Source organism: Hevea brasiliensis, unplaced genomic scaffold (genome assembly GCF_030052815.1).
Source record: "Hevea brasiliensis isolate MT/VB/25A 57/8 unplaced genomic scaffold, ASM3005281v1 Scaf1, whole genome shotgun sequence".
Classification (NCBI taxonomy): domain Eukaryota; kingdom Viridiplantae; phylum Streptophyta; class Magnoliopsida; order Malpighiales; family Euphorbiaceae; genus Hevea; species Hevea brasiliensis.
The window spans coordinates 6317568-6334164 of record NW_026614585.1 but is presented as its reverse complement, the minus strand read 5'-3'; the positions used below and the strand labels follow the sequence as shown (position 1 = coordinate 6334164).

General features: G+C 32.5%; 2 protein-coding genes and 1 pseudogene across 5 annotated transcripts; 1 reads left to right on the top strand and 2 right to left on the bottom strand.

Moving 5' to 3' along the window:
* Positions 1 to 1766: 1766 nt before the first annotated feature.
* On the top strand, positions 1767 to 4441 carry LOC110643351 (probable amidase At4g34880; annotated as a pseudogene).
* Positions 4442 to 7822: 3381 nt separating this feature from the next.
* On the bottom strand, positions 7823 to 11177 carry LOC131176323 (proline-rich receptor-like protein kinase PERK15). Its single transcript, XM_058141357.1, has 8 exons — positions 11038 to 11177; positions 10636 to 10797; positions 10447 to 10517; positions 9702 to 9760; positions 9382 to 9526; positions 9128 to 9283; positions 8577 to 8825; positions 7823 to 8317 (listed from the first exon to the last, which is right to left on the bottom strand). The coding sequence occupies exons 2-7, from the start codon at positions 10760 to 10762 to the stop codon at positions 8727 to 8729; spliced, it is 657 nt and encodes a 218-aa protein (XP_057997340.1). The 5' UTR covers positions 10763 to 10797; positions 11038 to 11177; the 3' UTR covers positions 7823 to 8317; positions 8577 to 8726.
* Positions 11178 to 11343: 166 nt separating this feature from the next.
* Positions 11344 to 16254, bottom strand: LOC131176322 (proline-rich receptor-like protein kinase PERK1). Of its 4 annotated transcripts, none has more exons than XM_058141353.1 (12): positions 16044 to 16254; positions 15203 to 15310; positions 14916 to 15023; positions 14629 to 14736; positions 13973 to 14428; positions 13800 to 13883; positions 13449 to 13519; positions 13155 to 13240; positions 12829 to 12961; positions 12288 to 12446; positions 12109 to 12181; positions 11344 to 11560 (listed from the first exon to the last, which is right to left on the bottom strand). In XM_058141353.1, exons 1-12 carry the CDS (start codon positions 16111 to 16113, stop codon positions 11484 to 11486), a joined length of 1533 nt encoding a protein of 510 aa, XP_057997336.1. In that variant the 5' UTR covers positions 16114 to 16254; the 3' UTR covers positions 11344 to 11483. The 4 variants fall into 4 exon arrangements, with proteins under 4 accessions (XP_057997336.1, XP_057997337.1, XP_057997338.1 ...); XM_058141354.1 differs by having other exon boundaries at positions 13800 to 13880; XM_058141355.1 differs by lacking the exon at positions 16044 to 16254 and having other exon boundaries at positions 14916 to 15043; positions 15203 to 15316.
* Between the last annotated feature and the right edge of the window lie 343 nt (positions 16255 to 16597).

Genomic DNA, 16597 nt, shown 5'->3' with positions numbered 1-16597 from the left:
ATGCAGCTTCATGGGAGAGACCCAACACCAGCCAAAACTTGCACAACCTGCTGCATAACTTATACACTTTCACTTTTTCCCTTATACAGCTTCACGGAAGAGACTCTGCAACTGCCGAAACTTGCATAACTGAATGCACAACTTGTGCAGCTCCTCATGCAGCTTCAAGGAAGGAATTCCCAGATGGCCAAAACTTGCATAACTTACCGCATAACCTGTGCAGTCCAGTTATGCACTTTCACGGGAGGCTTCAAAGCATGCAGAAACTTGCACAGGCAGCCCACGTAACTTGTGCAACCTCATGGGAAGCCTCTGTAACTACAAGATTCGCACAATATCTTGCATGACTTGTGCATTTCTTCATAAATGAGCTGGAAAGAAAAGATTCTCCCACGTGAATCGATTACCTCACACACCATTTTAGGGTTTTCTTTGTCAGAGAATATAAATAGAGACTTTTTTTTTTTTACCTATTATAAATGAGGTTTCATCCATTTCTTGTGTGCTCAATAACATGCTTAGTGTAGGATCCTATCAAGTAATGTTCATAATTCTTAGTTGAAGCACTGAAAGGAGAAAACCTTGAGATAGATAATCAAGAAATTAGACTTAATTAACTTGGATCTAGACATAGACTAAAGATTAAGAGGATTAATAGATTGATTAAGGAACCTAAAGAGTTTTAATTAATTTCAACTCCACGAAAGTAGGATTGAGTTAATTAGAACACTCTTTGTCTCACTCGAAAAGGTATTCAAAGGATTTAAGAATTAATCTCCTTGAAACCCATAATTCCCATGAGTTTGGATAACCAATTTAAAATCTCAATTTAGCTTGAATATGAACCTCTAAACTCCAGAACCATTTTATTATCATTGATTGTTAGTTGAGTTTCATTGATTATCAATTAAATTTTTGCTACACTTAATTTTGTCAGGTTTATTTCTTATAAACATAGTTGGATTCCCATTTAGGTTATTTCTTAGTTGAAATTGCAATTATACTCTTAAAATTCCATTCTCTTCCTTCTATTACCTTTTTAGTTTAAATTTAACTATAATCAGTTAATTTTACATCAACAATTCAATCACTAACACAACTCTCTGTGAAAATCATATTTTTTTTTGTACTACTTATGCGACCCGTGCACTTGCGGTTGGGCCACATCAGTACAAGATTTTTTTAATCTTTTGTTCTATTGTTTTGTTATACATACATTGCGACATGAAATTTTGAGCGTAAACATGTACTAGTAAGCTTGGTCATCGGCCTAGTTTGATTTAATCAAAATTTTCAATTCTATTTTTAGCGATTTAAGCTTTGATTCGAAAATAATTTGATCATTTGGCGTCCTTTACATATATGTCCTACTTTTTTTCTTAAAAAAAAAAAGAATCTAATTATTGAACCAAAAACGGTTTGAATCACTAATTTAATTTGATTTCGATATAGATTTTAGAAAAGAAGTCAAAACAGACTCTTCCATAATTAATTTGATCAGGTTTGGACCCTGAAATCATTAACTTGAGTGGATTCCAAATTTGACTTGAACCAATCTCAATTTGGTTCAAGGCTTGCAGGTCTATGTACCAGGCATGAATCCATTAATATTTTATTTTTGGAATGACAATTTTTAGTGACCGGTGTAAATAACTATATACCAAATGTGGGTAATAATTACTCAACAACTATATAATAATGTGCTACATCAAAAAGAGAAAGACAGACAATGATTATCTTTTTATTAAGATGCATCATTTCTCATCCCCTCCCTACCATACCCAGGGCTAATAATTAAGCTAAATGATTTTACTCTTCATTTGAGAAGTGCAGAGCTATGTCTACCAATTCACCACTTCTTTTAGTTCTTTCATCCATATTATTATGTGGGTTCTTAACCAAGATAACTATCGCGTTCTTAATACAAGAAGCAACTATTGATGATCTTCAACCGGCATTTAAGCGGAAACATCTAACCTCCAGACAACTCGTTCAGTTCTACCTCAAAGAAATCCGCAAGCTCAATCCTCTCCTTCGAGGGGTCATAGAAGTGAACCCTGATTCTCTCTACCTGGCTGATAAGGCTGACCAAAAGCGCAAGGCTAAGGATCCAGGTTCTTTGCATAGTTTACATGGCATTCCTATCCTGCTCAAAGATAATATCGCTACCAAAGATAAGCTCAACACCACTGCTGGCTCGTTTGCGCTGCTTGGTTCAGTCGTTCCCCGAGATGCAGGTGTGGTGGTGAGGTTGAGGAAAGCTGGAGCCATCATATTAGGGAAGGCTAGCATGACAGAATGGGCTGCTTTTAGATCGAAATTTTTACCTCGTGGTTTCTGTGGAAGAAAAGGTCAAGGAAGGGTAAGCCCACCATAAGGTCCTTGCATTCCTATTAAATAGTCAAGTGATTTCAATTGCGTAATAGATAAATAAGGGGATTATGTTTGAGTGTGGTTGCAGAATCCTTATGTTCTATCAGCAGGGACATGTGGGTCAAGTAGCGGATCAGGAATATCAGTAGCAGCAAATATGGTAGCAGTGTCCCTGGGGACTGAGACTGATGGCTCCATCTTATGTCCATCCAGTGTTAACTCCATTGTGGGTATCAAACCAACCGTTGGTCTCACTAGTAGAGCTGGAGTCGTCCCAATCTCCCCTAGACAGGATTCAGTTGGGTAGGTGATACTGGTGTTAACAAACAGTTATTTGGTTTGTAGAACATTTTCCACTTATTTTCCAAGATTTTTTCAGTTTCTAATTCAATTTTGATGTGTTTATAAGAATAGCTTGAGAAAAGAACTTCTCTGAACCAATAATTCCTCTGCTGAACTCTCCATTCATGAACTCTGCAGCTACACAGACTATCCATCTATAATGGAAATTAGCTTCGTTGTACTTTTCTGTATTCATTTTGTTTTAGTTTTCTGTATGTTCTTACTGATTTTACTTCTCTCCATAAAGAAATTCGAACTTATTCTGAGATGATGGTTGAATATTTAGTCTTTTTGGACATGAATATGCACATAAGTGATTTGGTGAATTGAGAATTTTATTCTTTGATTATTATTGACAAAGGAATTGTCACATGTTGGATGGAGCAGGCCAATGTGCCGAACAGTGAGAGATGCTGTTTATGTCCTTGATGCTATTGTAGGCTTTGATTATTATGATAATGCGACTAGAGGTGCAGCCAAGTTCTTCCACGCGATGGCTACAAGCAGTTCCTTAAGCCTGATGGCCTTATAGGGAAGCGATTAGGGATAGTCAGGAATCCTTTCTTCAAGTTCTATAATGACGAGGGATCTGTTAAAACTCGAGCTTTCAAGCACCACCTCGACACACTAAGGTAATAGAATGAGACTTTCATAGTTCTAGTTTAAATAATCCACTAGAGAATTGGTTTAATTTTTGATAAGCATAACTTGATGAAACATTTCTGTGAAAAAAAAAAGGGAAAAAGGAGTAATTCTGGTAGACCATTTGGAAATTTCCAACATCGATACGATCATAAATTTCACTGGAAGTGGTGAATATAATGCATATCTGGCCGAGTTCAAGCCAGCGATTAATGCATACCTGAAACAACTGGTGAAATCCACAGTGCGAACCTTAGCAGACCTCATTGCCTTTAACAAGAAATTCTCCAACTTGGTAAGTAGGTGATTTGATTTTATTTCAATCTGCATTCCTTGGTAGATTACAGAACGTGGTTGATTTTGTTTCAAAGGCTGTGCAGGAAAAGACCAAGGAATATGGTCAAGACACGTTTGAAGCTGCTGAATCTATGAGCGGAGCTGACAAACTGCTAATGATAGCAGTGGCAAATTTGAACAGAATTTCAAGAAATGGTTTTGAGGAATTGGTGAGGAAGCATAAACTAGATGCACTAGTGACTCCTTATGATTTTGGAATGAGCTCATATGCCTCAACTCTTCTTGCATTCAGAGGACATCCAGGAATCACTGTCCCTGCTGGCTATGACACTAAGGGGGTGCCCTTTGGCATCTGCTTTGGAGGATTAAAGGGTACAGAACCAAAACTAATAGAGTTTGCTTATGGCTTTGAGCAGGCTACTAAGATTAGGAAGCCTCCTTCATTCAAGCCTTGAATCTTTAACGTGAAATTGGAAGCCTTCGGCAGTTCATTTCGAAGTCAAGGATTTAGGATAAAGTCTCCAAATTTCTTTAGCTTGTACAAGTATTTAACATGACTATTTGCCTGCAAACCAAGGGCAAAAGGACAAAATGTGATGTCATTCTGTCCCATTTAAGGCTAAGTCAGCACCTGCAAGTTTAGTATGATAGCACCCTTTTAATCTGGGTAAAACCTTAAGTTTGCGGGTTGGTTTTTTTTTTTTTTTTCCTTAAAACCCTAAAACAAAGATTGAGATAATGGCATTTAATTTTTTTTTAATTATAAAAAGTATCCATTTAAATTGAAGTGGATTTAAAATAAATTTTTATTAATTTTTTTTTTTTTACTTAAGCCTTGAAGGATTGAGTAATAGTAAGTTACTACTATGAATATGTAGAGAGATATACCTTTAAACTTGAAAATTTATAAATATTATTTTGAAAATATATTTATATTTAATTAATTGTTTATATAAGTAAATTTAGATAACAGATGCTCAAAACACATAAAACTCAAATATGACTCAAGCATAATACAATTTATATACTATCCGGACACATTATAATAGGATTCAATCAAATTAGATATTCAAAAATATTTTACCGTTCTCATTGCTACCTCACCAATGACATGTAAAATGAGGTTAAAAAAATATATAAAATAATATTTTTAAAATAAATTATTTTTTTTATTATTTATTTGTAAAATTGGCAACCAGTTAAAAATCAATTTTAGCATTTGAAATTTATTAAAAAAATTTTTAATATATTCATATTATTTAGAGAAAAGTAAAAAAAAAAAAAAAAAAAAAAAAAACTTTGTAATTTCAAGATTTAACACATTAGAGATTGTAGTTTAATTTTTATCAATTTAATAACTTTTATTTTCTTCTATTAGCAAATATAATCCAAACTATTAGCTACTGTTAAATGACATTAACATGCTAAACATGTAGTATTGATGTGGCAACGCATGGCGGATGTGACATTGACATAGCGAGACATGGCAAACAGTCACCAAATGTTCGCTCCATCGCCATCACTTAATCATAATTAACGATTTAAACCATATTTTATATAGAAAGAAAATATAGTATATCAAATTGAAAAAATCAAACCACAATCTCTCCTGTATCAAAATGTGAAATCAAATGATTTTTTTTTCTCAGCTTTTATTCTTTAATATAAGAAAAAAAGACAATTAATAACCGGCAATAGTCAATATTCATTAAAAATTTCTTTCTTTTTAGTGATTTTATTAAAGTTTAAAAATCAATTTTCTTTCTTTAAGAATCATTTAAAAAAAAGTTTAATTTTTTCTTAAACTAAATATTTTTTTTATAAGCAAAATTTTTATTAAATTAAAGTTCAGGAAAAACTTAAACCAAATAATTTCTGTGAAAAAATTAGAGAATGTTTTCAACGAGGCTAATTAAACGAAGGAAGAAACAGATATAAACAGATGGACTTTCCCTCTACAGAGAGGGATGTTCCCACTAAATAGAGATACATTCCGAACGGCATAAAAACAAAATGATTATTGGTGGAACTGAGCATTGTCCTTCCGCTTATTCCAACGTTGCCATCACATAAAACATTGGCCTGGCGCACTACTATGGACAATCCATCGTGCCAAAAAGCAACACCACCACGCCACTCCCATTGCACTTTTCCACTCTACTTAGCCAAACTACACATAATTACACATAATTACAAAAAATTTAATGATTTATGTTCATCCAATGCCCATCAATGGAGTGTTAATTGGTCTCTCACTAGCAGAGATGGGGGTTATGAAATTAGAGTACCACTAACTAATGCTGAATATATAAAACAACAGCATCAGATGCTGTACAATTCCTCGAGATGCCATTGCTTGCTTTGATTAATTCCAATTAATGCCGCTGTTAGTGCTACCAAAGTAGGTGAGAATTACGCATTCCAAAAGCTGGTTACAAACAATTTCAAAGGCAAGTCACTGGGAAACTCAGGAATCCATTCATCAGTTTCACAAATCATATTGAGGGATCTGTTCTTCAATTTTGTGAATTGGAAAGTTTTGCAGAGCATATAAAAAATATTGAACTATTTTGAATTAATTATTCTTGAAGACGACAGCCAACTTTTACTAGTTCCTTTCAATGGTTATGCAGGAACGGTCGGGTTTGTATGGGGATTTATTGATCCGACTTAGATGGATGATATATGTGAAGTATTTTTTGGAATATTTAATAAAAATTATTTTACTTACAAAAAAAAATTGGCTATGCAGGAATTAGAGCTCCTGCTGGCTGTATATATTTTCTTAGGATGATTTTTCTAAGAACAAACAGTTCTTGAAACTATAAACGGAATTTTATTTATTCGCTTGTGATTTTTGTATTGATGAATATCTGAATTGTTCATGCGAAGATAATGTTTTGCTCACTATTATATTATAACATGATTATTTCATGTTAATTTTTATCCCGCAGCAATAGCTGAAGGAAGTATTTGGCAAGCCCCCAAAATTTCTTGCTGTTAAGAAATATTTGATAAGGCAACTGAAGGAACCAGTCCACGCGAGATGGACTTAGTCCACATGAACGAGTGCCCATGCCCGCAAACCTGCCGGCAAGTTTCTCTTTGAGAGAAACTACAATACCATCTTGCGCTAGGAGTCCTTCAATGTGTAGGATTAGAAGAGCGAGATAGGGTACTTCTCTTGGATTAAAAGTGTAATTAAAAGAGCAGAAAAATATAACAAAAAGACCAGAATTTGGTGCTCATTATTGCTGTGATATTTGGCTGGCAATTGAAGAAATTGTTCTTTATCATGCTTCTAAGGTACATTTAGGCTGTTAAAAATATATTTGATTTGTAATCAATATGTGTTAAATATAAATTTATGATATAAGATTGGTTATGAGGTATATATATGCATGATAGGTGAATCTTATTTATTCAGGTATATACATTCAATCGATCTATATATATTATACTATATAAAATCATGGTAGAACTTATTTAAAAAAACAGTTTATTAACTTTTTATTAGTTAGATGTATAGACACTAAATGCTTGCGAGAATTTTCGATGCATGATTAATATGGTTAGGCCATGATTAATTTCCTACAGCAACCAATGTGTCATAGCTTTAAGACACGATGAAGTGAAAAGCGTTGGGACAGATTTATTGACCAAGCTTTAATTGCCATAGAAGAATTTAAAACACGACAAACTTTTGCATTAAAAATATTGAGCGACAACGTAGCCAGGAATGGGTCAAAGAGAGGCATTGGGCCTTGAAATTTTAAAAAATTTTAAAAATTTAATGATAACTTTTTATTTTTTTATTTTTATATTAAATTTTAATGAATATGAGATATTAAAATTAATGAACATAAGACATTAAAAATTTTAAAAATTTTAGTTGAGTTCAATAACAATTTTATATAAATTTTATTTTATAATTATAAAATAATTATTATCATTAATTAATCAATTTCTTCAATTAATATCTAAATAGATAATTTATTAATAAATTATGTATTTTAATTGAGCCCACCTAAACTAAAATTTTAGCTAAGTCACCGAAAATAAGTGTCGAGAATATTGATATGACAACACAATAAGCATCCGGAACATTTTAAAGAAATCATATTTATGCGATAAGATAAGCATTTGAAATAAAAACATAAAATCATAATTATGTACAATAGTTAATTTCATTAATAGAAAAATCAATAATTACATATGCACAATGCATAATTGAATACAACACTTATTTATCAATAGAAAGACCAATTTCGTTGCCTCCTAGCAGAAAAGCATTTAGACAGTACAGAGTTATTATCACTTTTCTCCCTGTCTGCTGCCTTCCTCACTTCAAAATCATTCATTCTGCGATCAGTAGAAAAGAAGGGACTGCATAAATAACATCCTTGAAGAAATCAATGAGGTATGCAAATTTACTAACATGATTTCCTGAACTGGTTTGCACTTTCCAAGGAAACCATAATATAGCACTAAGGAATGGTTTGCCACTGAACAAAAATTTTCATAATAGATAATATTTGCCGGAATACAGTACCAATATTCTCATCAACCAAATCAGGACCACGCCCTCTAAAATTGTGATGTTGATCTGAATCCAATTGTCATAGTTCTGGCTTTTCTTGTTGTCTGGAAGTGACCAAAGAATCTGTTTAAAAATTAAGACGCCATGTTATTAGTTACCTTTCCCATGCTGGTGCGCCTCATATCAGTACATACAATTTGAGAGTGCCTTGAATCTTCTATTCCAGAAACAGTCACCGATGCTTTTGAAAAATATTTTAAAATTTTTTACCTCAAATCATATAAAAAAATAATTAAAAGCGTTGATTGCGACAACTATACATATAAAATTTTGAATTTAATAATAAACAACTCAAATTATATGTTGGAGGCCAAATTAATACCAGTAAGTGAAAATTTTGGTAGGACTAGGCAGACCTTGTCCTTAGGCTTGGCTCAACTTGCTTGAGGCAAGGCTTATCCTGCCAAATCGCCCGCTTGGGCGAGGCTGAAATGACCTTAACAGTTGTTGGCTTGCTGTAGAATATGATGATTTACTGTCGACGGCTTAGCTCTTGTTCCCTTTTCCATAGATCTTCTAGAGAAATATATCTTTCTACAACTTGAATATTTCCTTCTAAAATTTCAACTATCTGTTTTGCACATAAACGAATGAAAAAGATTGTGCTTTGTCAGAATATTAAGTAAAACTATACACTAAGAATACGTTTGATACGGCATATATATGTTCACCCCTTTGCTCTTTTGGTAAACATGGGAAGGTGGTGATTGGTGTCACCCCTCCCCTCCAAGGATAATTATAAGCGGAAATAAGGGATGATTTTGTTTTTCAAAAAAAGTTATGTAATTAATTATACGAATTTATTATTATTATTATAAAAATTGCCAAACTTTATCCTAAAATAAAAATTAAACTCTATATAAAATTACTTACCTCATTCATTTGTGGTCGATCATCTGGATTATCATTTAAACAAGCTAAAGCACAAGCAATCACTTGCTTCATTTCATTGTTGTTATAGCCCTGCAATCTTTTATCAATAAAATCATAGTTGCCGCTGGACAAACCTTTTTGGAGCTGAGGTACCGCCTGAAAATTAATAGAGGAAAGCATTTATTATTTTTCCCAGGCAATAAAGATTTTATTTCCAAAATATAGACTAAATTAATCGAGGAACAGTTATGTACCCATTGAACTATGTTAGAGTTGCCATTGAAACTCATATCATCATGTTGTTTCCCTGTAATTTCCTCCAAAACGAATACACCAAAAGAATAAGCATAGGTCTTCGCAGTGAATCTCCTACTATGGAAATATTCAGGAGGCATATAACTGCAGGGGGAGATGAAAAAGTGGTGAGATATGAAAACAGTTCAACAAATATTCTTTAAAGGCAAATATGGTAAAATGTATTTTCTTTTTGGTAGTTTTCCTAGTATGCCAAAAATACACCACATGGCTGCAATATAATTTAGTTCAGGCAACATAATAGAATTTTTATTTTTACCCAGTAGAGACACGAGTAGCAGAATTTGAGAGAAAATTGGCACGTCCATACTCTGCAAACTGGATAAAAATGACTCAAGTAAATTTATTGCATTGTATAGTTTAACACCAAATAAAAAAAAGTCAGTTTACATAAAAATAGTTTAATAGTCCAATCCAAATTTAATGATACATTCAACATCTTCTAATGTTAACAGTACTTCCTCGCTCCACTATCATGATCAATTTTCTCCGTCTGTTATTATTCTATTGCAAATTACACATATAAAAAATAGCTTCATTTGGCACTGTGGTTCACCATCGAAAAGCACTTTTCTAAAGAAATATCATAAAAAAAAATATTTTAAAATTTTGATATTTTTATAAGTAAAACTTACTAAATTTAATTTTAAAATTTTTAACTAATATATTTAAAAAAGCGTTTTCCTTGTCCAACAAATATCTAAAAAATGAGAAAGGCTTCTCTTAATATTTATTTAAAAAAAAAAAAAAAAAAAACAATGTCTAACATACCCAAAGTGAGGTGAGTTTCTTTTTCTTATCATAAAAGGAAAGGATGTATGTAGTGAATGATAAGCTGAACCTCAATTGAACTAATTAAGTGCAGTTAAATGTTGTTAAGATCAACTGCATAAGTATGCAAGATACAAATTCAGGAATATTTTCAATGCAAATTATATAAATACAATACCCAAATATATAGAAAAGATTATCAATAATTGATCACTGGAGTTTGTAATAATCACCTTCACTTTCATATTATCATCAATATAAATTCGATCTCTATTGAAGACGTCATACAAATCCCAGGGTTCATCTGAAAATACATCACAAATGAAATGTGAAAACGCATGTACCAACAATTTAAACCTGAAAACGAAATGAGGCTTAGTAGCCAAGGCCTAAACTCAGAATGCAGGGAATACAATACTTACAGCGTTCCCACAGATATCGCAATATTTTCGCCCTGCAATTGATGATTCTGAGTGGGATTTTCCATGGAAAAAATTCATCTCCTGCAATGTTTTCCATCTTTATAAGACAATAGATGCATAATAGCATATTTACCGCCACATATTGTTATTTGCGATGTCATCCTAACAAAATTGTGAATGCAACGTGAAGTAAATATCAAGCAAGTAGTCCAAATTAAATGGAATAGAATATTTAAGAGGCAAAATGTGGAATCCTAAAACCTAAAACATTAAATATTGGTTTTGGATTAAAAGATGGTTTTGTCTTAAGATTTTGGGTTACATATGGTCTTCTTAATGAATGTGGTTCCCTCAAAGCCTTGCAAATAAAATGTCCTAGATGTGGCAAAGGTAAGGGCATACCTCTAGAATGAGAACCATAGTTTTTGTCCTCGGGAACAAACTCATAAACAAGCAGTCTATTTGCTCCTTCATTGCAGTATCCAATCAGGTTAACAAGATTTTCATGATGGACACTACTACTAATGGCTTTAATCTTCTCGAATTCATCTTCTTGCTTTCCAGGCTCATATTTAAATCTCTTAACTGTTACCACTTCACCATTTGGGCGTCCCTCATGCACTTTTAGGCGTCCCTTGTACACTTGACCAGAACGACCCTCACCAAGAAAATTGTTGAGGGAGAAACCATCAGTCACTGTAACTAGTTCTTCATAAGAAAATTTCCTCGGTTGATAATCTTGAAAATTCTCAGTGCCATTAGATGGAGTTTCTCCAATGTTCATGGAGGAACCTTTAGCTGCCGCTGTATGTTCTTGGTAGGTGAATTCTCTCGGCTCAATGCCATCATTAGCTTCCGAAGCGAGGCTTCTGCACCATATGCTGGAGATGGTCTTCATGATGAGATCCGTTAGCCTTAGCGTTATCTGGATAAAGGAAGAGAAGGATAAATTAGAGATTCTGGTGTAAGATAAAGGACAACTTGTTAAAGGAAAAGTTCATCAAAAATTAAGTCCAATAGATCACTCGAGAGAAATGCTTCCATAACTATAAGTGGGAGATTCTAAAATGATTTTTTTATAGCACGGTGACTTTGTTTTTAATTAAATATATTTTTTTCTTAAAAACCACCATAAATGAATTGCTAGAAAAAATCATCATTATATATATATATATATATATATATATATATATATATTAAAATACAAAATATCTCAATAAAAAAATAACTATAAAAAAAAATTTCTACTCAATTTTAATTTGATTATAAATTTCAATTTATTATAATATGGTTAAAATTAAAACTTTAATTTATTCTAATTAAATTAAAGTTTTACAATTGAAAATTTGTAACTAAATAAAAAGTGAAAAATTCAGTGACCTAATATTTAATTTTTCTATAAATAAAATGAATAAAAAATGTAGAAAAAAATATGTCAGAATTTTTATCAGAAATGAAACTTTTTTTTAGTACCGTGTAAGAATTTATTATCTTTCCAATCCCATATCTGCTCTGGAGGTATAGTCCCTTCAAGAACTTCAATGATCTGCATAGCATAATCTAGCAATGTTAAAAAAGTTATGCAATATATATATATATATATATATATATATATATATATATATATGCGCATGTGTGCGCTAACTTCTTACCTCTTTCATTTTTGGACGAAACTTTGAAGGTTTAAATATAGAAGCTATAGCACAATAAATCACGCGTTTCATTTCTTCTGCTGGATAACTTGTTAATTTGGAATCAACAAGATCTTCATATTTTCCTTTTCTCAAAGCTGACTCAATTCGGGTTCTTACCTAAATATTAAAAAAATATATATATATATATATATACATACATTCGTTAGTTTTTTCCATCAGAATTAAGCTTTGATAAATTTCTAACATATTACTAATTGTGAATTAACTCACATATTAGTAAATATATTTTAATTTTGAGAATTATCTAATAAAATAATTGGTCAAAACTCAAGCCTATAGAACTACATATCTGAATTATGAAAACCATATAAGTTCACTTATATTTTTAATATATTATTTGTTTACGTTCATTAAATAAAAAAAATTATATTTTAATTATCAAACTAAATTAAAAAAAAAAAGTCAATAATTTATTTGTTTATACATAAAAATATTAAATTGCAGTAATATTGTAATCTATTAACAAAAATTGTCGTACCCATTCAATGATGTTAAAATTTGTCGCAGAAGGCTTTTTCCCGATAATTAATTCTAAAAGTACAACACCAAAAGAATAAATATCTGACTTCTCAGAAACTTTTTGGAAAGGAGAATGCTCTGGATCTGCATAACTGCATATAACAAAAGATATAGTTAATATTTTTTTTTCTTAAATGAAATTCTTTGCTAGGGAAGCCCAAAAAATTGGTGCTATTCAATTTGTTATTGTTTTATTTTCATATGTTGTAATTATTCAAAAAGTAAATCCTAATTAATAGCAATGTAAAATATAATTAATAACAAGAAAGAAATTTTGTGTCTTACACGTTAGTTCCCTTCATCATACTACTACTGATGTGAGTAATATCATCAGAAATCGGCAAAAATATGGCGAGTGAGAAATCTGCTACCTAAACAAAAATTATGTAAATAGATTAGGAGATTTATTTTGGCACATAATTTAATATCAAATACAATAAAGTAAACTTACATCCAAAATTAATGAGTTTAGATATGTACAGTTTTTCCAATGCCTTTTAAAAAGAAACTTTTAGAATTTAACTTAGAATTTAAATGCCAAAATTTTAATTTTTTTTTAAATCAAACTATTCTAAATACCTTTGGCTGGAATTCATCGTCAACGAGTATATTCGCGGACTTGATATCTCGGTGTATAATTTTAGGATCACCTGAACATATACACATGGATTATGTGAGATTAGAAAAGTTTAACATGAAGATTTTTTTTTTTTCTAGATTCGATTTACCATGAATCCAAAACACAAAATGTATGGTGAAATCTATTTATAATTTTATGTCTTGAATTCATGATAGACTAGACCTACGCAAGAATTTCCCTTAACATGAAATTGATTAATAACACCAACAAAAAAAAAATGAAATTACATCAAGCCTCAACATTTAATTATTATAGCCTAGCAAGTAGCAAATAAATTATTGATTACTCACAGCCTTCATGCAGATATTGAATCCCTTTAGCAGAGCCGATTGCAATTTTCATTCTGTTGTCCCACGCCAAGAGCTCCTTTCCTTCTATATATCATAAGATCGTAATACCATATTTACAGCTATGCCCAGATAGTGATATGTATGAATATTTGAAGGCTTGAAAAGGGACTTACCATGCAAATGAAAATTCAAGGACTTATTGCGAACATATTCTAAAACAAGCAATTTATTAGCTTGTTCATTGCAGTACCCTTCCAGCTTAACAATATGTGGATGACTTACATTTCTAAGGACCTCAATCTCCTCCAAATTTTTTTGGGGCTTTTCATGCTGTTCCTGTGTTCTTTTAAGTTTTTTGATAGCTACGACTTTACCATCTAGCTTTCCCTTGTAGACTTGACCAAAAGAACCCTCGCCAAGTAGAAAGTTGTTGGAGAAATGACCAGTAGCTGCTGCTAGTTGTTCAAAGTTATATTTCTTCAGCTCATACGCTTGATGGTTCTCAGAGGTAGAAGCATGACCTTGATTCTCCTGATCATGAACTACTGAGCTAGATTCAATCGGATGTATAACCGGTGAGACGTGAGGTGGTGGAGTTGGCTGGGGTGTAGGTAACATAGATCCACCGTCTGAAAATTTATAATACACCTCAAAGTCAGAAGAGAAGGAAAACTGTGATAAAAGAGTACAGATCGTGGATCTGTCCACCAAAAATCTAAATAACTTCTGAAAAACGATTCCGTCATTTAACCCATATATACACATCCAGAAATGGAGCATCGTGGAGCATAAAATAGAAGTACAATTGAAGGGCCTCTATGGCACTAACCTTGATTCTCTTGATCCTGAACTGCAGAGCTAGATTCAATCTGATCTATAACTGGTGAGTGGTGAGGTGATGACACTGGTTGGAGTGCTGGTAATGTAGATCCACCATCTGAACAATTCATAACACGCCTCAAAGTCAAAAGAGAAAGAAAATTGTGAGAAAAGAGAAAAGATGGTGGATCTGTCCACCAAACATATTAAAAACGATTCCTTCGCGGAACTCATAAGAAATGGACCATTATGGAGAATAAAATAGAAGTACAATTGAAGGGCCTCTATGGCACTAACCTTGATTCTCTTGATCCTGAACTGCAGAGCTAGATTCAATCTGATCTATAACTGGTGAGTGGTGAGGTGATGACACTGGTTGGAGTGCTGGTAATGTAGATCCACCATCTGAACAATTCATAACACGCCTCGAAGTCAAAAGATAAAGAAAATTGTGAGAAAAGAGAAAAGATGGTGGATCTGTCCACCAAACATATTAAAAACGATTCCTTCGCGGAACTCATAAGAAATGGACCATTATGGAGAATAAAATAGAAGTACAATTGAAGGGCCTCTATGGCAATAACCTTGATTCTCTTGATGCTGAACTACAGAGCTAGATTCAATCTGATCCATAACTGGTGAGTGGTGAGGTGATGTCACTGGTTGGAGTGCCGGTAATGTAGATCCACCATCTGAACAATTCATAACACGCCTCAAAGTGAAAAGAGAGAAAATTGTGAGCAAAAAGAAAAGATAGTGGACCTGTCCACCAAAAATCTAAATAACTTCTAAAAGACGATTCCTTCATCAAACTAATAAGAAATTACTTGGGACTAATACTTGAAGTATAATTTAAAAGCCTACTTTCATTTCTACACGCAACTCCTAGTAATTAGTCCCCAGTGACTTTTTTTTTTAATTGTGAAATAGATCCCTTCCATAGAAAAGGAATATTTGTTTTCCTGAGACAAACTGCCCTGTTTTTGTAACCCACAGAACACTCTCTGTCTGTCTGTCTGCCCAAAGCTCTTACCTTCCCCTATCATCAAGTACATGGATTGGATTTTATTTCAGGTTGCTTCATATCACAACTCTGTAATTAACTTTTGAAAATGCTTTACAGATTTTTATTCAAAGATAAACAGATCAAAGAATGATCCTAAACCAGCATTCTTGTTAACACCAAACAAAACCCATTTCAGATCCTTGTTTCTTCCACCAGCAGATCCAAAAACTTGCATAATTTTGTACCAACAATCAGTTCAAACAAGAACCCAGAAATTCAAAACACAAGAAATTGAAGTTACTTGAAATGGGTATATTAAAAGTTTAACAAAATCTTTACAACATAAAGCAAATTCAAAGAAGAGGATGAAACACATCTCCATGGGACTAATACTTGGGACTCGCTAGTTAAAAAATTACCTTTTTTGTCAGTGCTGCCATGTTTATCAGTACTCGTGTTTCCAAAACAACACCCTAAGCAGGAAGCCATCAGAGTTGCAGGGACACTACAGTTAAGATTTAGAGTTTGAGAGAGATCAAGGAAAAGAACGATATCTGAATGGAGAGGCAAGACTTTGAAGAGGGTAGGTTACCAGGTAAAGATTTTTTTGTGGGAAACCCATACAAGTAGCCGGTCCAAGTGTCTCCTAAATAATTATGTTAAAAATATAACAACTTGCAACAAAAATATATATATATATATATATATATATATATATATATATATATATAAGAGAAAAAAAACATAACAGACAAATGTCTTCCCTTGTATTTTCAGAAGTTGACACTCCTACTCCAGCCGCCAAGTGTGAACCGTACTTCTCCCATTGATAAAAGTTGACAAGGACAGAATTAAAAGAAGATTGGATCTTAGTTATATCTCCTGCATTAATTTGAGAATTCGCTCTCATAAAATTTTGAAAACAAATCCTAATAATAGATTCATGAATTTGATATTTTATGAAATAAAAATG

Bases quoted from the DNA above. Each gene is read 5' to 3' on its own strand.
- LOC131176323 (XM_058141357.1), bottom strand. From the start codon at position 10,762: ATGCTATTATGCATCTATTGTCTTATAAAGATGGAAAACATTGCAGGA. The intron at 10,518-10,635 runs GTAAGTATTGTA...ATGTATTTTCAG, and splicing joins GCGATATCTGTGGGAACGCT to ATGAACCCTGGGATTTGTAT. The intron at 9,527-9,701 runs GTAAAAATAAAA...CTCCCCCTGCAG, and splicing joins GCTACTCGTGTCTCTACTGG to TTATATGCCTCCTGAATATT.
- LOC131176322 (XM_058141353.1), bottom strand. From the start codon at position 16,113: ATGGCTTCCTGCTTAGGGTGTTGTTTTGGAAACACGAGTACTGATAAA. The intron at 13,241-13,448 runs GTATTTAGAATA...ATTTTTGTTTAG, and splicing joins ACGATGAATTCCAGCCAAAG to GTAGCAGATTTCTCACTCGC. The intron at 12,447-12,828 runs GTACGACAATTT...TTTAATATTTAG, and splicing joins ATTTTAACATCATTGAATGG to GTAAGAACCCGAATTGAGTC.